Below are 19,942 nucleotides of genomic sequence, written 5' to 3'. Positions count from 1 at the left end.
AGTACTGCTGGAAATCTGGATCCAAATCTGGATTAAAATGCTTAAGCACCCAGGTTTGAAAAGGTTGGCCAATGTGTTTAATTGTCTGATTTTTCCTTCCTTGTTCCATAGCTGTAATACTTCAAGTTATACATTAATCCATATTCAGATTGCTGGAGGTAATTCTGGTGAGCTGTCTGAAAGCTATTTATTGTATCCACAGAAAGGAATTAGTCTTTTTTTTTTCCTGGCTCCCAGTCTGGGCACATTGATGCATTTCAGTTCTCTCTCACTATGCATGCTCTTTTAAAACTTCTTGACATAGGTTTTGACTTGAGTGGAAAAAAATCTTCAGTGTTGTTATGTACTCGCCATTCTGTAAAGTAGGTCATTCAAGGCTAGAGGTTTTCTTGTGCCAACACAAAACACATTTGAAATTAGTGTTATTTTGAAGCTCTGTTGTTAAAAATGAACATATTTTTGTTAGCTTCCCTGCTTGCTGAAATGTGCGACTCTTAGGTAGGATGGCAACTTAACGTGATGGAGAATAAAGTTAGATGATGCACTGTGTTTCCAACTATCACTTTTTTAACATTTGGGCATTATTATTTCTGTCATCCAGCAACATTTTTTTTTTGCCTTTGGATCTAAATAACAATAACATTCGTTGCTGTCATTTAAATCTTCATTTACCATGTCAATGATGTTGATCTACATACTCTGTTAATAGAGAGAAAAGGTGGGTGAGTTAATATCTTTTATTGAACCAACTTCTATAGGTGAGGGAGACAAGATATTACCTCACCTGCCTGGTCTCTCTAATATCCTGTTAACGATATGGCTACAACAACTCTGTTAATAGAGACAGGCATGCTTTTTTATACTAACTTTGCCTATTGTCTTGGTACCGAACATGGCATAATAGTATTGAGATTTGTCACTTAGACCAACCCAGCAGCCCTGCTTGAAAGTTGCATTAAAAAGTGAGGGCCTTAATGACCTCTAGGTTTTGAATCTGTCAGATTTTTCTGGGTAAATAAATCACAACCCCTTACAACAATCTGTCAGACATATAAACTTTTTAGGGCATATTCACCATCACGCTAAACACCAACTGCTGAGTTTTCACCAGTGTATGTTGGCTTAAAGGTGTGGGGGAAGCTCTGGGGTAGCAGAAACTGTGTTGAGGTACCAGGTTGTGGCCGCATAAAAAAACCATAATGCTGTTTACAGGGCAAGAGGACTACAACAGGATCACACAGCCTGAAAGCAGGCAGTGCTGAAGCATGTGTGTCTAGGATGACCCACAGTGTTACCAATTGTGTGACTCTTCTTAGAGTCTTCCACCTTCGGAATTCATACTGGAAGCAATGAAAGCTCCATTCTGTAGAACCCACAGTGCCAATCACAGGCAGATGGCATATGCCATCTAAAGGGGTGACTCAAATACTATGATCTCATAGGATTCACCATATTTGAATACACATAGACATACATCCTTGCACCAGCTTTGTGAATTTGGCCTATTTATTTTAATGGTATTTTACCTTGGGTGTTCAGTCATAGCAACAGTGATAGGGTAGATGGGTATTATTGAGGTATTTTTGTTGAAACCACTTTTTTAGTTGGCATTTCTAATTTTTCAGTGACGTAAGTAAGGGCTTTCAGCATGTTAATATTGGCAGCTAATTTGTAATGGGCCAGAAGTTACTTCCATCGAAATCAATAAGAGTTTTGCTATTGATTTCTGTGACATCAGGATCAAGTGCAGTATTTGAATTGTAACTGATTGCATGTCAGGCAGAAAGCAGTGAGTGAGGCTGCAGGAATCTGGTGCATGACATGTACTTGCTATGGTTTTGACTGTTTAAAAAAAATGACCTGGCCTTTCCAGAGGAAATAAGTTACTAGCGCGGTCAATGTATAATTATTAGTGCTCTCACATGAGTTCAGCAAAGTCTTGAAATACTTTTCCTGTTATGAAGTTAGACTGACTTAGTTGTCTTTTCATGCACGTATGAAATCAGTGGGAGGTTCTGCTTTTGTAAGAGCTGCAGGATTACATTATATTGGAAAGCCCAATTAATCCACTGAGGTTTAATTTTTAGTTAAAAGCCAATTGGACTATTCAGAGACTGCAGCTTTAAAAATAAACCAACTGAAACATCACCAGCAAAACACATTACCCCTATTAATTAATAAATTGCTATTAATAAAGATTTAGTGGCTGAAAATATCCCAAAGAATTATATATTTTAATATGTCCATGTGTATTCGCAGCAGCTCTTTGTTGAAGGTTTCTGCACCAGATTATTACTCCCTTACATAGTAGTAAAATCATGTAGTATGTGGTATTAAAAGTGCCCTATGAATAAAAATATAACATACGGATTTGTCTTCGGCTTGGGATGCATAATTTGTAGTACGGTCAGTTACCTGATTGTAGCGCTGCAGCAGTGGGGGCTGTTGCTTACATGAGTAAACCATCTCAATAGGAATTGGCTCTGATTTGCACATTGATTCAAAAAGGCCTGATACTTAGACTCTTATTCAGAACAATATATCAACTCTATCCACTCGAGTGTCTGAGTATTGCCCAAGCCAACTTCAGTCGAAATTTTATATGTACTAGAGGGGGAGCATATTGTGGAGAGTAATAAGTCTGTAAGAAGCTGTGCAGGGCTCATTATTTTTATTTTCTGATCCATGGTTCAGAACCAGCACTCTAAAAGTTTACTTGCCACAAAAACATATTTACTGGTTTGCCAAATACCAACATTTTCCATGTGATTTTAACTGCCAAATATCTGCCAAACTGCTGTAGAAAACAATGATTTATAGGGATTTTTAAAACAGGGAGTCCAGGTTTTAGTCAGGCATAAAGAATTGATTTATAGCTCCAACAGTTCTCAAGATGTCAGTCACTAAAATCATTTTGGAATTCAAGCAGGAAGGAAAAGCAAAACGGTAGTATAAAGGATGTGATTTTGTGGTCTGAAATCCCACAAACCTGCCAGGGTTAGAAACCAAATAGTTTATAGTATACCATTTAAAAATTGGAATTTTCAACTTCCAGGTGGCAAGAAGATTTTTGTTTCAATCGTCATGGGTTGTGAGAGATGAGATTTCACAATGATGTGAAACCTGCATTTGATCAGGACATGCAGGTGAACCAATGACAGATGTGGGATGAGTTTTAAAGGGCAGACCACAACTTGATTTAACAATGCGGAGGGGTGTTATGTGCCCCACCCCCCATTCTCACATACCAGGCATTTAATTGGGTCCTCGTGAGTTACAGGGCTCCTACCATATAACCAGTAACCCAGGGAATACCCCTTGGCCTATGCCTAGGACTCAGTTCACTTCTGAATCCATTCCATCGCTCCACGTCTGCCCCACCTTCCACCCCTCCAAGTGGAGGGGTAGTAAAGGATCCAACGGGGGGACCTCAGTCTGCAAAGACTTCAGGTCTCCTTTTTCTCCCATAGGTAAAAGGACATAAGGCCGGGTCTCATTTACCCCTTGGCAATGCTCCCTTTTAGCCTTATCTGCACTGGAACACTGCCTACAAGTAGAGATGAGCTAAGCAGTCCTTCCTAATATGAACCTTCTAAGTCTTAATGCTGTATCCTGACTGTGATGATGTGTCCTGACCATGATGTTGTGAGGAAGGCAGGAAAAAAACCCCACCAGACCTCTTGCCAATTTGGTTCAACAGGAAAAATTCCCTCTTGATCCCAAAACAGGCAGTTGGTCAGACCTGTAGCATCCTAAAAACTGCAGCAGCTACACTGCAGTTAAGGAGAAGGGAGTACTGGGTAAGTAGCAGGAGCAAGAGACTTTTGAAAAGCCTGCGAGAGTTTAAGTAAGTGTGGGAGGGGGGCACAAAAGCTGATTGGCTAGCCTGTTACCCCATCCCCAGCCAATGGGAAGGAGGCTGTTTGGGGTGGGGCAACCCCCCTCTCCAGCCAGATATGTGCTCCAGCGTTCACTGCTCCCCCTCTCCTCCCAGGCACTGTGTACATCACCTGTGGTCCATTCAGGATCCCTCTTCTGTTGATTGTGGGGTATGGGCATGGTTCCTGGGTCTAGCATTGCTATTTTGGCACTGGTCCTGGATTTAATAAAGCAAGTCCCAGACCTTGACCAGTGTAATTTCTAGTCATGGCCGTCACATCTTATCTCATGTCTCTGTGCACTTTGAGGGCCACACAGCATCCTCCAGAGGCAATTGCATTGTTTTCTTTGTTTTTCCACCTATATCCGTAAATCTTTATTGGTTTCCTCCTCCTCCTCTGCTTTGCAGGAAATAGGTTGTAGTCTGTAGAACTGAGTCTGTAGAACAGAGAGGAAATTGCTGTATAGTTTTTGATGCCAGACAAACTTGGGTCAAACCTGTCTTTACTGAAAATTTTTATACTTTTAAAAATTAAAGAGCCTGATGTGCCTCTCAGTCAGTTTTACATCAGTGTATTGCCATTGATTTCAATAGGGAACTCCTGATTTTACATGTTTTTTTTTGGAATGTCACCTTTCAAGTCCCTGACTGCCCATCCTGCCTAAAACTGAACTGGCTGGCACTTTGTGCGCTGTTGCTCCCTGATAGTTTTCAAATTCAGCAATCAGCTGCTGAGATGAGGCTACATTTACCAACTTGACTAATATTTAGTACTATCCAATTAGGCAGATTGGTCTGCTAAGTGGTGAATTTGTGCGTGAGCCCTCTCCTCAAAAGCAGCTTGAAAAGCAAGTTGTCTGCAGAACACACTGAAAATGTTTCCATAGCTGAGATAGGTTTTTCTCTTGGATAAAACAAAAAGGTATGGAACCACCATCCAAAGCTGTGGGTATTTTGGTAGAACCTGAAGTAAAAAATGTGTGTGTTATAGGTACAGTAATTTAGTATCCTTTTATTAATTAATCATGGAATCAATAAGTTGTTATAGTTTCAAAAGAAAAACATGCACAGCCTTCACTGACAGTGTCTTACTGTCAGGCCAAGTCCTGATTTATTACAACTGGTGATAAATGGTCCCTTATTAACTTCATTTTATTGATAGGTATTATTCATATGACTTACCGTATATTGGGTCTTGCAAGTTTGTTTATGTCTCCACATATGTCTCAGCACTCAGTCACACTCCTTTGACCTACTTGAGAATGTTCTGAATGCAAATATTGTGGCTATGACTGATTATTGTCATTGGTGGCACCTTGATACCAAGTGGAAGTAAGACTGTATCAAGTGTCTTCCACTTGCATCATGCACAAGTGGGCAGAGAGCTGAACATAGTTGTCAGTGGTCAGAGAATAAAGCATGATTCCTACCCAGTCAGTCTTGGTGTCACGTTGGATAGAACTCTCGCATAGTGTGACCATCCTACAAAGACAGCGACTAACGTCAAAATGTGCAACAACCAGCTCGGAAAACTGGCTGGAACAACATGGGGTGCCAATGCCCAAACTTTACGCACTCCAGCCTTGGCACTCTGTTATTCAGTGGCCGAGTAGTACACTCCAGTATGGGCTCGCTCGTCTCACACAATGATGATCAATTTAAAACTAAATTCCACCATGCGTATTACTTCAGGCACACTTAAATCTATTGCTCTACCATGGTTACTGGTTCTCTGCAATATTGCTCCATCCAGTGTTTGCAGAGAGGAAAGCGTAGCAAAGCTTGTGACCAAATTGCTTGATATGCCACATCTGCCATTAATTAAAAACTCATTTAATCCACCACATGGTCATCTGCCCTCATGCCGCCTGTTGTGGATAAGTTTACTGGGTGAGGGATTTACAGTAGAGGATCAATGGCAAGCTTTATGGTCTGCAGAGAAAATGACAGATAATTATTTTCTCTTGGACCCCACTCAACGTCAACGTGGGTTTGATTTACTGCAAAGGCAATGGAGCCTTCTGAACTGGTTTTGTACCAGACATAGAATTTGTGCTGCAGCAGAATTTCGGTGATGTTTCAGAGACAGTCCACTATGTCAATGTGGGCAGCCACAAACCATGACACGTATTGTTGAGGACTCCAAAATGACTCAACTTCCTGGAGGTCTTCGTGCCTTGAACATCATTGATAAGAATGCTGTGGCTTGGCTCATCCGGATTCCATATGCCAAATAAATAATTGATAGGCATTATTTATCTATTTATTTTTCTACCATATTGGAAGTAGCATAGTAGAATGATAGAGAATATCTGAGAAAATGAAGGCATTGTTTGAATGTAAATGTGTAATGTCTTTTTACACGAGAAGTTTTAGACCTTATTTAATATACCATAATTACATAAATTCCATCCCAGTCCCAAAATCTTCTCACCTTGTATACCTTTCAAATTCTGTCACTGTATATCAGGAACAGAATCCTAATGCAGTTCCAAGGGCCAGGAATCCTTGTTTTTAAATGGCATAAATCATTGTTTTCTGCTGAGAATAATAGAACATCAGGGTTGGAAGGGACCTCAGGAGGTCATCTAACCGACCCCTTGTTCAAAGCAGGACCAATCCCCAACTAAATCATCCCAGCCAGGGCTTTGTCAAGCCTGACCTTAAAAACCTCTAGGGAAAGAAATTCCACCACCTCCTTAGGTAACCCATTCCAGTGCTTCACCACCCTCTTAGTGAAAAAGTTTTTCTTAATATCCAACCTAAACCTACCCCATTGCAACTTGAGACCATTATTCCTTGCTTCTGATAGCTTGTCCAGATACTGGTTTCTAAAATCATGTGGGAAAGATGGTAGTTTGACAAACCAGTAAATACGTTTTTGTGGTACGTAAATTTTTCCCAGTTTTTTTTTCTGAATCATGGATCAGAAATAGAAATTGCCAAGCTCTGCACAGCTTTTTGCATACTTATCATCTTCCATAGTATGCTCCTCCCACATACACATTTTTGTTTAAAGTTGACATGGACAATCATCAATCACAGAGCTAGATTCCTATACCAATGAATGAATTATGCTGATGTCTAAATATGGATCTTGTCTTGGAGGCTGGGGTGGACTACAAGGTCTTTCCAATTTGTATTTCGTTATTATGAAAATAATAATGAAAGGCTTTCTGTTGCACCCACAGCACTAAAGGTGCAGCACTCCAGAGTATTTAAAGATGAATGAAACTATGCCGTAGTTAATGCCGTCAGTCATTTCATTACAAAGCATACTATTCTATATTTATAAACTGCCTTTATATGTCCTTCTGCAAAAATGTAAAAAGGAAGTTATTATCCTACATAAGGAAAATCCTGGAAGTAGTACACTGTATATCTGGCTGGACTGCACACTGGAGTCTGTGTGGAATCAGGGGAGAAATGCTTTCTCTGGGCTCTGGCATGGCTGCTGCTATATTCTGGCTTCTCCATCTGTAAAGTGGTGGTAATTATGTTTACTATAAGCAAAATCTGAAAATATGTAGGATTTGAGATGGTCCGCAGTGCCATGCTCGGGTAGCAAATAGGTAGCTACTACTATTCTCATTTGCAGTTGATTGAGCATTAATGTGTTGCTAGAGCTGTGCAAGTAACTGATTTTTTTGAGAATTTTGAGAAATCGGAAAAAAATTCTTTTGGATCAACCCAAAACTGAAATTTTTCAGAATTTTTGGCCAAAAATGGTTTTGGGTTGAACAAAATGTCCTGTTTTGATTTCAGGCATGCTTAGTGTTTTTTAATAAAAGCAAAGGAAATTTTGAACTGAAGGGCTAGATTCACCAAGGGGCTTAGGCACTGCTCACAAAACAGAGGAGATGGTGGGGGTAGCGGTGCCCTCCTTGTACCTAATAGCTCATTGGCTAAGGCATTCACCTTGGAAATGGGAGACCCAGGTTTGAGACCCTGCTCTGAAGAAGGGATTTGATCCCCCGGTGAATGCCCTAGCCACCAGGTTGTTGGCTCTTCTGGCCTGAGTTTCTCTGTTTCTCCTATTGAAGCCGTTCCAGTATGTGTAAATAATAAAATATTCATTGAAGTAGGGACTAGAAACCAAGTGTTCCTGCTCCTGGTGATTGCTCTACCCACTAGGTTCCACTGCCTCTTCCATTTTATCAATGGCATGTAAATCTCTTCTTGAATCATGCCTGAAAAATCAAAATGTTTCATTTGGAAAGTGTCAAAATGAAATGTTTCAACATTTGTGGGGAAATATTTATTTTTTTGACTGAAACAGTTTGGCGTAATTGGCAAAATGTATTGGTCAAGCTGAATCTTCATTTTTTGGAGGAAAAAAAAAGTTTTTGGCCAAAAAATGTCACTCAGCTGTATTTGTTACTCACTAATTTCCGTTTGACAAATGTCGTGAAATCAGGTGGTTTGGCAGAGAGCTTCTGCATACAAATGCAGATTTTTGAATGAATGCAGAAATGTTGTCTTAAATGTTCTGGGCATAACTAATAATAGTCTCTTTAAAATGTGATGCTTAATGACGAGACTTAGCTATTTTTATGGCAGAATAGAGAAGAGAAAAGGAAGTGGTATGAAAAAATAAATTCTGTATTTTCCCATAATATTTCATTTCAGAGCAACGACATTCTACACTTGATGTCCTCAAGAAATACCCAAATCCACCTACCTTCTTTGCTGCACCCACACGTACTGCCATGCTGAATGGAAGTGATGAAGTGTATGCAAATTGCATGGTAGTGGATCAAGTAAGATAGTCTTGCATCTTTGTGCTCTCAGTACACTGCTGTTCATTGTCTCCTGGTAAAATATATTATTTGAATTTTAGTAAAATGTGGGTCAGTCGGTAGAGCCGTCCAGTGTTTTATGTTTATAAATACTACATAGGTTTGTTAGGGCTGTTGATTAATTGCAGTTCATTCACACGATTAACTCAAAAAAATGAATCACGATTAAAAAATTAATTGTGATTTATCACAGATTTAGTCGCAGTGTTAAACAATAAAATACCAGTTGAAATTTATTAAATATTTTGGATGTTTTTCTACATTTTCAAATATCTCAATTTCAGTTACAACACAGAATAACAAGTGTACAGAGCTCACTTTATATTATTTTTATTACAAATATTTGCACTGTAAAAATGATAAAAAGACAGTATTTTTCAGTTCACCTCATGCAAGTACTGTAGTGCAATCTCTTTATCGTGAAAGTGCAACTTACAAATGTCGATTTTTTTTTTGTTACATAACTGCACTCAAAAACAAACAGGGTGGATTTGATTTAAATCAAATGGATTTAAATCACTAGTCAGGAAGACTCAATTTAATCATCGATTTCTACAGAAAAGTGCATTCTTGTTGGTTGTTACAACTGTAATATATATTCTTCAGAACTCATAGATAGAGATAGGTTTCATTTTTAGAAGGTACACACTATACATTTTTAAAGTGATTTATTTTGAAAACTTTTCAGTTTAGTTTTACAGCTATATCAGAAAATGAATGATTGTTTGGTTATTTCATTTACCAAAGGTAACTGAAGCAGATATTTATGAAGTCACTGGGAGGTGAACTATCTCCAATTCAACAGGTTAATCATTAATATTTGGTGGATTTTCTTGCCAGGCTGTATTAGGAGGAGAACATCACCAGATAGACATTTAAATTGTTTTATTTAATTAAAACAGCAACATTATGTATTCTGGATTTTTTTCTTCAACAGCAAACATAATATTTTTAACAAAACAAGCGTATGAATTTTTGAATTTAAACATTCAAGTTTTTTAAAATCAGGTTTCTTTTTGTTAAAATTGTTTTTAACTAAAATAGTTAAATGAAATATTTAAAAAAAAATTAAATGGACTATGTCAGCCAGGTCAACATGAGAAACTTAAAATATTGGCTTCTGCAGCTAACTCGGTCGTCTTCACCTTCATTTTCCGGTTTGTTCATAATCTGGAAAAGAAAAACAAGCTTTCCTGCTTTTTCAGGTCCCAAATGGTTTCTCAATTTGGAATGAATTAGTCCAAAGAAAGAAAATATTCTTTCTACACCGGCCGAAGAAGCTATTGCTGTTAAAAGTGAGATTATCACTTCAACAGTCTCTGAATCCAAGTGCTTAAGTGACTTCCACCAGTTCACTGGTGTGACTTTCTTTAAAACATCATCAGCAAACATATATTTCTTGAATGGTTCACCCTTAGCTCTGAAGTTTATTATAGTTGGCATTATGGAGGGATGATTGCTGGATGTCCATGTCATAGCCAACTCCTCTTCTTCAGCAGTTAAGGTTTGATCCTGGTACCGAGTATTGAGAATATTTGCAAGAAAATGAGCTGGAGATAGTGCTTGTCCCATAATTTTTTTAAATACTTGTAATTTAACTCTGTCATTGCATATTTCTCTTTTTAAGATCTCACTCAGTTCCTTCCAAATTTCAACAGCGTCAGCGATAAAACAGCTATTTCCCTGCATTTTGTTCAAGGCTCCAGAAATAGGCTTCAGGGTTCTCAGCATGTGTTCAACTTGTCTCTTAAGCCCAATGTTGAGAACTTTGGCTGTGACAATGCCGTCTATCTTTTCACTATTTTGTTCACAAACTGTCATCAGATTAGGCCAGTTCTTGATATAGAGCTCAAAACAGTCCACTACTGAGTTCCATCACACGTCTTGTGGGAGAGTTAGCTTGGTTCCTCCCACTTTTTTCAGAGCAGCTGCTGCAAAGTGGTTGTTACAGAAGTATTTTGCAATTTCAACAACATTAGCCTCTATTTCTGAAACACTGAAGTCTTTGGCTAGGAGGTGCATCAAATGAGCACTGCAAACATATGTTATTAGCTTGGCACTCTCTTCACTCTCTTCTAAATAATTTCTTCTCATCTTGGATACATTTGCAGCATTGTCTGTGACCAAGCTGTGTACTAGACATTTGAATTTTTTTCCCCACAGTTTGTTATAGCTTTTACTGCTACTTCTTGTAAGTATTCTGCTGCGTGTGCATTTCCTGATGTATCAATTGTTCCTGTAAGGAAGACATTCCCTTCTTCTGTTGTCACACAAGCACATACAATAGGATCACTGTGGACATTGCTCCACCCATCAAGACGCAGGTTAACAATTTCACTGTCTAGACCTTTTGCACACTGCTCAATTTCTCTTTCATACACTATATCCAGCAATTTGCCTGCGACATCTGTTCTGTTGGTGGACTGTATCCTGGTCTTAATGACTGGACCATGTTAATGAAATGTGGGTTCTCAATCATACAGAATGGAGAGTTTGTTGCATAAAGAAACTGGGCAGTTTTTTCATCAATTACCTCTTTTTGTAATCTGCTGGTTCTTATCACAAACTTATCTATGATTGTTTCTGGAAGATGGAGTTTTTTTTTCTTTTTGCTACAGGTCATATATACTGTGGCTATGTGAGATACATGATGTGACTGAAACACTATCATTGGCAGATAACTCTGAAACTGTAGATGATGGTGATCTTGAAGGTGGATAGTCTTCTGAATCCTGTATGTTGAGGATGGATTCTCCTAAACAAAATAAGTCAGTGCAGTTATTTAATTATTATTACCATATTGCTCATTTAGTATTACTCTGTGCATTCACTGACATGCTGTACTACTTTAAAGGTGAATTTGTAAAAGGAAGATCTGCCTGTTTCAGCTATTTATTTTTTATCACAACTGCATCTAAAATGACAGTATCATAGAGTAACAGCTATATTTTTTGCTCAAACATGAGAATTCAAGAATAGTCCAGAAGGAAGACAGGCAGTCCTTAAGAAAGAAGGTTGAAATAAAAAAATTTACCAACCTGAAGATCCTGCATGTTCAGACATGTTCCTTTCATCATCTTCAACGCAGCTTCCTCCTGAGAAGGAACACTTCTCATGATGTCATTTCATTCGGGCCTTGCATTTCTTTGTTGCACTGTTTGCATTTTGCACGCATGCCTGTCTTACCCACAGGTAGAGGAACTTCATTAAAATATTCCCAAACTGGATCTCTTTTACGGCCTGCTGCCATTATAGGTTTTCCCTTCTAGTGAGAGAATTGTATGATAGATCTCAAATCAATGAAGGCTGCGCTCAGAAAGACATCAAGACTTCTGGAATATGTGGCTCAAACAGTTTCACTTTTGTTTCTACTGCCTGTCCCTCCCTTCTCACATTTATCTCCAGACTTCTTCTCCTTATCCAGATCTATTCCGCCCCCAACAATCTTCTATTCATTGAACTTTTTGAGACTTTGCACTTTTAAAGAGAGGTAAGGGATTGACTCTGTGTACACAAATTTGCAGAGGGACAATAGGGTTCAGGTCTGTTGTTTCTCACTTCTATATATTATTTACTTATTTATATATTTAAACACATTTTTGCTGTTAACAAGCATGTTATCTCTGGAGACACACATCCACAGTTTGAGAACTTCAAAACTAAGCATCTCTGATAGTATCTTCTAGACTGAGCACTGAGTCCCATTGGGTAGATAGAAAGATTAATCTAAATAATCTATACAGGAGCCCCTGGAACCCCATAAGATTGGGTCCCTAATTCTTGAACTATTGGAACTCATTTACAAAACTTTTCTTAAACATTACATGACTATATTGTCTCGTATTATAGAATTAGAATTTATAATCCCTATTTCATGATGAGATATCTTTGAGTTATAATGTATCTTAATTAAAACTGTCTTTAGATAAGTTTTTTCCTCAAAAATCATTTGATCAAAAAATCCGATTTAAATAAAAAATCTATTTTTTTTAAATCATAGAATTTTATCCACCCTGAAAACAAAACAATGTAAAACTTTAGTGTCTACAAGTCCATCAGTCCTCCTTCTTGTTCAGCCAATTGCTCAGACAAACAAGTTTGTTTACATTTATGGGAGATAATGCTGCCCGCTTCTTATTTACATTCACCTGAAAGTGAGAACTGGCATTCGTATGGCACTTTTGTAGCCGGCATTGCAAGGTATGTACATGCCAGATATGCTAAACATTTGTATGCCCCTTCATGCTTTGGCGACCATTTGGAGGGCATTCTTCCATGCTGATGATGCTTGTTAAAAAATAATGTTTATTAAATTTGTGACTGAACTCCTTGGGGGACAATTGTAAGTCTCCTGCTCTGTGTGTTACCCGCATTCTGCCATATATTTCATGTTATAGCAGTCTCGGATGATGACCCAGCATATTGTTCATTTTAAGAACACTTTCACTGCAGATTTGACAAAATGCAAAGAAGGTACTAATATGAGATTTCTAAAGCTAGCTACAGCACTCAGCCCAAAGTTTATGAATCTGAAATGCCTTCCAAAATCTGAGAGGAATGAGGTGTGGAGCATGCTTTCAGAAGTCTTAAAAGAGCAACACTCTGATGCAGAAACTACAGAATCCGAACTACCAAAAAAGAAAATCAACTTTCCGCTGATGGCATCTGACTGCACTGCTTTGGATCATTATCAAGCGGAACCCGTCATCAGCATGGACGCGTGTCCTCTGGAATGGTGGTTGAAGCATGAAGGGACATATGAATCTTTGGTGCATTTGGCATGTAAATATCTTGCGACACCAGCTACAATAGTGCCATGCAAACGCCTGTTCTCACTTTCAGGTGATGTTGTAAACAAGAAGCGGGCAGCATTGTCTCCTGCACATGTCAGCAAACTTGTTTGTCTGAGCGACTGGCTGAACAAGAAGTAGGACTGGGTGGACTTGTAAGCTCCAAAGTTTGACATTGTTTTATTTTTGAACATAGTTATTTTTTTGTGCCTAATTCTACATTTATAAGTTCAATTTTCATGATAAAGAGATTGCACTACATTACTTGTATTAAGTTAATTGAAAAATACGATTTTTTATTTTTACAGTGCAAATATTTATAATAAAAATAAATATAAAGTGAGCACTGTACACTTTGTATTCTGTGTTGAAATTGAAATCAATATATTTGAAAATGTGGAAAACATCAACAAGTATTTAAATAAATGGTATTCTATTATTGTTTAATAGCGTGATTAATTCGCATGATTAATTTTTTTAATAGTGCGATTAATTTTTATGCAATAACTGCAACTTTTTTCCCTTGTCTGTCATTCTTGATTCATTTATTAGATGCTTTTAATAAGCAAAATAAGTTATGAAAATGTAGATCTTTAGCTTTTTTGTTTTAGTTTTCTATGAGCTGAACAGCTCCTCTTCTTTGATTATTTGCACTTAAATTCCCTCTTATCTAAAACAGGGTCATGTTTCCTGATGTTTGTTAATTAACAAGTCCCTCAATTATCAATTCAACAGGAGTAAAAAATAAGTGACCAGACAAACCCATGTCCAATTATTGTTATAGGGTACCACAAAGTTGGAAGTGCTTTCTGCCAGATGTGATGTAAAACTGAGGTTCTGGCCACTTGTGATTATTAATTGTGCTATATTACTTATCACAAGGAGACTAGCTCCAGTAGATTCTGGCCAAACTACATTTTGGGTAATTGCATCCTACCTATCTAAATTTTCCCCACAATCTCAATTCAAAGTGCTGTTCTTCCTCACTTCTTATCCTACTGTAAACTGTTGTGGGTAGATGCTATGTGTTGTAAAACACCTGCCAACTTCCAGCGAGAGGTGGCTGCATTTCAGTGGTGGTAGAAGTGATTCTTGTGCAGTAGAACCTCAGTTACAAACACCAGAGTTACGAACTGACCAGTCAGCCACATACTTCATTTGGAACCGAAATACACAATCAGGCGGCAGCAGAGACCTTCCGCTCCCCCCAAAAGAAAAATACAATACAGTACCTTATTAAACATAAACTACTAAAAAAAAAAATGGAAAGGAGAATTTTTCTTCTGCATAGTAAAGTTTCAAAACTGGATTAATTCAATGTTCAGTTGTAAACTTTTGAAAGAACAACCATAACGTTTTGTTCAGAGTTATGAACATTTCAGAGATACAAACAACCTCCATTCCCGAGGAGTTCACAACTGTGACGTTCTATTATATATATAGTGTGACAAAGTTCCTCCTCTGCCTTGGTGGGTCCTGCGCTTATTGGTGGATTTGCTCGCCTCAGAGGTTCACGGCAGCCCTCAGTTTTGCCACTTTAGTGGCTCAAATCTGCCGTTCACTCAGTTAGCCTCATCACTGGCCAGCATGGGGAAAAGGAAGAAGAACAATCCCCGCAGTCTCTGCTGATCCACCTAGTGGATCGGGGAACAGGCCAGAGACCTTCCCCTCTGGTGGAACCCACAGTCCAGGTCAACTCCTCTGGTATCAAGTAGGGAGTTGGGGGAATGGAGGGATGGGGGGGACCCCGGACCTGCCCTCTACTCCAGGTTCCAGCCCAGGGCCCTGTGGATTGCAGCTGTTTATAGCTACAACTCCCTGTACTACTTCCCCATGGCCTCCTCCCAACACCTTCTTTATTCTCACCACAGGACCTTCCTCCTGATGTCTGATAATGCGTTTACTTCTCAGTCTTCCAGTAGTACGCCTTCTCACTCTCAGCTTCTTGCACCTCTTGCTCCCAGCTCCTTGCACGCACACCACAAACTGAAGTGAGCTCCTTTTTAAAACCCAGGTGCCCTGATTAGCCTGCCTTGATTGATTCTAGCAGCTTCTTGATTGGCTGCAGGTGTTCTAATCAGCCTGTCTTCCTTAATCGTTTCCAGAAAATTCCTGATTGTTCTGGAACCTTCCCTGTTACCTTACTCAGGGAAAAGGGACCTACTTAACCTGGGGCTAATATATCTGCCTTCTATCACTCTCCTGTAGCCATCTGGCCAGACCGTGTCACAATAGATATAGATATATGTTATAAAATAGTTTGGGATCCTTCAGGATGAAAGGCAGTATATAAATGTAAGAAATTATTTTATACTGTTAAGTGAAAATCTTGGAAGAAGGCAGAGATATTGAAAGTGCATCTTCATATTCTTTTCCCTCTCATTGAAAAAGTCACCCATCGCATTAAGAGCTGATATTGTTCTTTGTGACCGACACAAAGCATGTAGTTAGGGCCAAATTTTCTCAACTGAAAGTCAGTCATGACCTAAAATGTCCAATAACACCCCTTTGATCGCCACAATTCTGCATAAAACTACCACTTTTATGTGTGCAAACTAAATAATGGCACATGCAAATGGCTACTTAGGTGTGTGAACAGCCATTTGTATCTGTATTTATCCAAGCTGCACATATACTCATGACCTGGAGGCCTGAAAAACCATATTAGTTTGTCTCCAATTTCTATGCCCCAGAAAAGTAATAAGGGAAAAAACGGTGCTACAGAGAAGTGTAGTTTGAAGAAAGATCACTATTCTCTAGCGATACATCGTTATTTACTTTTCAGTATCATTAATACATATCTATCTCATGCTCCAGGTTGGAGATTTGGATGTTAACTACATTAACGTAGACAGTGTCACCACTGAAATAGGCACGGATCAGACCCACTCATCCCCGACACCCAAGGGCTCATCATCTGCCTCACTTAAGGAAAGCAACCAATATATTTATGCAGAAAATGAAGATAACCAAATGGTAATGAATAACATAGACAACGTAAGCACACAGCCTTTCACTTCACCTTCAAATCTGTATGCAGCAGGTTCATATCTACCACTCAAGTCTCGTGGATTTAATAAGGAACGAAGTCAACTTTATGCTGACATGAAAAAAAGAAGGTATGGAGTTGTTTTGATGGTATTGTCAGGAAAAGACTAACATTTAGTAATATGTTTATATATACACACACACACAAATGGCATTGCATGGAACTATATTGTGAGGGTGGGTTTTCGTGACTTTGAGAAGAAGTGCGTGGAGTAGCTGGAAGCACAGTGCCAGGCCTGGTAACAACGTGCAGCTCAATCAGAACAGCTAGGCAAATAGCTCTGTGGCCAGTGATATAATTGGTCTATGGAGTCACATGAAGACCCATTAATACAAACTTTGATTGTTGACGTCATCCTCGAAATCAAGGTAATCAGCATCACGTTTTGTGTATATGTGTGTGTTTATATACACACACATATATATACACACACTAAGTATATTTTAGTTCAGAAAAATAAAACAAAACCTGGAATATTAACATCTCTACTGAGAGAAAGTCTGAAGTATCTTCAAAAAACTGTCCCCTAGTCACTTATATCCCAAATTTTATGTGGTGCTTTATTTAGTTCTGTATTTTTATAAATTGGTTATAAAGGGTTCTTTTGGGGTTTTTTCTGTTTTTCTTTGGCTTTTGTTTCTTACAAACTGTAAGTGGTTTCTAAGCGACTTCATACTTTTTGGCGTAAATTGTGGTAGGTGCTGCAAAGTGTGACACTTGCTAGAAAAACAGAACCAGGCAACTATTAATTTTGTGAATTTTCACTGAGAAATTTGTCAGAACATCATAAACCGTGAAAGTGAAGCATAAGCCAATTTATAACTGTTGTTCTCCACTGAGGGCATGTTCCAAACAGACCCTAAAGGAATTGTACATTCCTGAATGCATATGACTTTTGCAGATTGACAGTCACTGTGCTACACTAATACCATGAACCCAAATCTCTGGTGTGTTTGGCCTACTTTGTGCTGCTCCACTGGTAAAAAGCAGCCCAAACTCAGCAGGTCCAGCCACTGGAGGATTCTCCCACAGGCAGCTCTATGTTATGCTGGGAATAGGACCTGCTCCAGGATTGGGGAACACAAATATGGTTTAAAGCTACCTTTACACACACACCACATTCTTTCTGAGCTGTGCTTGGTGTTCCCCAGCTGCAGTGATGATCTGTCCCCTATTTTAATGTGTACTTCAAAATTATCCCTCCCTAAAACATTCATTGGGAGTTTTGCCTGAGTACAGATTACAGGATCAGATCAGGTATGAAGTAATGCTACAGTAAAATAATACAAATTTGTTGTTAAATAACATCCTCATTCAAGGACCTCAGAGTGCTTGGCAAACATTAATAAATCTTCAACACCTTCATGTAGGTCCTGTCTATACTGGAGAAATTTGTGCCCGTGCAACTCCTATTGTAAATTACTGTAATAAGCCAGGATAGACTAAGTCTTGCTTCACATGGGTGTAATATGTCTACACTGGGCATTTGCATGGTGTAACTTCATCAGCGTGGTTGCAATGGTGATGTTTTTCTAATGTAGACAGGGCCATAGGTAAGTATGGTTATCCCCATTTCACAAATGGGGAAACTGACATACAAATAGCCTAAGTAACTTATTTTTCCAATGTCACATGGCACATTTGTGGCAAATGTGGGGATGGATAATATCCAGAAGTCCAATGATCAAACAGCTTTGGACCTTGTTGAAAAAGAAATCTTTTAATAAGGTGAATTCTAATGCTGTGTTACAATGGAGTTACAGTGCTACAATTCTAGCTTGGATCTGTAGTTATTGAGAAATACCATGCATATTCTAAACGTTTTGTCCTGGAAGACTGGAATGTTGTTGCAAGCAGTCAACCATTCAGTTCAGTCACATTAATAAAGAAACCATGGGCTTATGTATACAGATAAAGGGACAAAAAGATTGCAGAGAACACCCCTGTGGTGTTGATACTTCTAGGAAATCTCATTGTAATGTTATATGCAAGAACATCTGCAAATCAAACATTCTCTAATTGTGTTCATCTTTGATTTCGTGAGGGTTGAGTTTTTTAAGCTTTGTCATGTTCCTTCATTTTTCTATCTTTTTTAAAAAAAGAAGGATTAATTTATACACCTTAAAATCAGACTTACTCAAAAAGTGGCTTCTAGGAAACTCCTTCAGCATACCAGATGTTGGAGAAAACAGTCTGAGCATTGCCACATTATATAGGCTATTCACACTTTTCCTTATCATGCAACTTCTCACTTAAACTTGACTTTGAAGTTCAGAACCAAAAGAGGAGCAGATATCTAAGACCCTGTTTACTCTACAAATGCATTCAGGTAAGGACCCCTGGTTCTAAGCCACTTGTATCTGGGCCTGGTTACAACATGACCACATTTTAAAGTATCGGCAAGATGCAACTGGAGTAAAGCCATGGGCATGAGAAGGGGGGACCACAAAGCTGAGAGAGGACTAGAGCATGACTAACCCAAGCACCATTTACTAGACTGTTCACTTTGCTTGTTGCATTAAGTCTGATAATTAGATTGCTTTACATTCCATACATTTTGTTGTATGCTTTAGTTCTAGTCTTGATGACCTTGAAGTAGACAGTGGAAGTGAAGGGATTTCTGACAGATCCCACGTTCGCTACCCTTCTCTCAGTTCTTCAGTGACCGTGGCTGGCAGCAGGCATGAATTAGATTCTTCTGAGACAAGCACTGACCTAGATTATAGCATCCACAGGATGGACTCTAACAATCTGCAGTCAAAGGTATTCGGATATCATTTTGGTTTTGTTTATTTTGCTTTCAACTAAGTTGTTGAAAATATATAAGAATTTGTATTTGAAGGGCCACATTCACCTCTCAGTTATATTAGTATAAATTCGGATTTACTCCATAGAAGTCAACAAAACTTATCCCAATTTACACTGGTATAACAGAGAGGAAAATTTTGCTCCGGTATTCTCTATGGCACATGAGGAAGGTTAATGCCTTTGCAAACAAGTATTTTTTTAAAAAGACAGTCATGGAGGAGGGTCTAGTTGGCTGAATTTTGTACACTGACTAATACAAGCTCCTTTCTCTGCTAATGCTTCCCACAGATATTCTGGCTACTGTAACTTCATTGAACCTTTGGCTATTTCTGGAAACGTCAAACACATACACAGAGTTCTTTTCTCTTTTATTCATAGGCAAGAGATTTATTTTTATTTGATCAAACAGATAAAAAGTCCTGCCTGCCACTGGGCTTTACCTGATCTTTCATGTAAGGGGAGGGGGAAAGATGATACCAGAGGAAAAAACTACTAAACCTAAATGCAAGAGAGCTATTTTTAAAAAACACTGGTTTGTTTCTATCAAGCAGTTTAGCAAAATTCTCAGTTGAAGCATAAATGGTTTTACCCCCAGGTGTTTTCCAACATGCTCAGT

The 19,942-nt window shown here is 38.6% G+C and overlaps 1 protein-coding gene across 9 annotated transcripts in view; it reads left to right on the top strand.

The window, feature by feature from the left end:
- The window catches only part of ARHGEF28 (Rho guanine nucleotide exchange factor 28), a 191,262-nt gene that overhangs the window by 104,113 nt on the left and 67,207 nt on the right, over positions 1–19,942 (top strand). For all 9 annotated transcript variants that reach the window (XM_037903025.2, XM_043547016.1, XM_037903021.2 and 6 more), the window contains 3 exons: positions 8,510–8,640; positions 16,287–16,588; positions 19,092–19,281. In XM_037903025.2, coding sequence (XP_037758953.1) covers positions 8,510–8,640; positions 16,287–16,588; positions 19,092–19,281 — 623 coding nt within the window. The remainder of the gene's footprint in view (positions 1–8,509; positions 8,641–16,286; positions 16,589–19,091; positions 19,282–19,942) is intronic.

Source organism: Chelonia mydas, chromosome 5, assembly GCF_015237465.2.
Source record: "Chelonia mydas isolate rCheMyd1 chromosome 5, rCheMyd1.pri.v2, whole genome shotgun sequence".
In the NCBI taxonomy this organism is placed as follows: domain Eukaryota; kingdom Metazoa; phylum Chordata; order Testudines; family Cheloniidae; genus Chelonia; species Chelonia mydas.
Note: the sequence above shows the minus strand (reverse complement) of the source record. Positions and strands in the feature narration are given on the sequence as shown.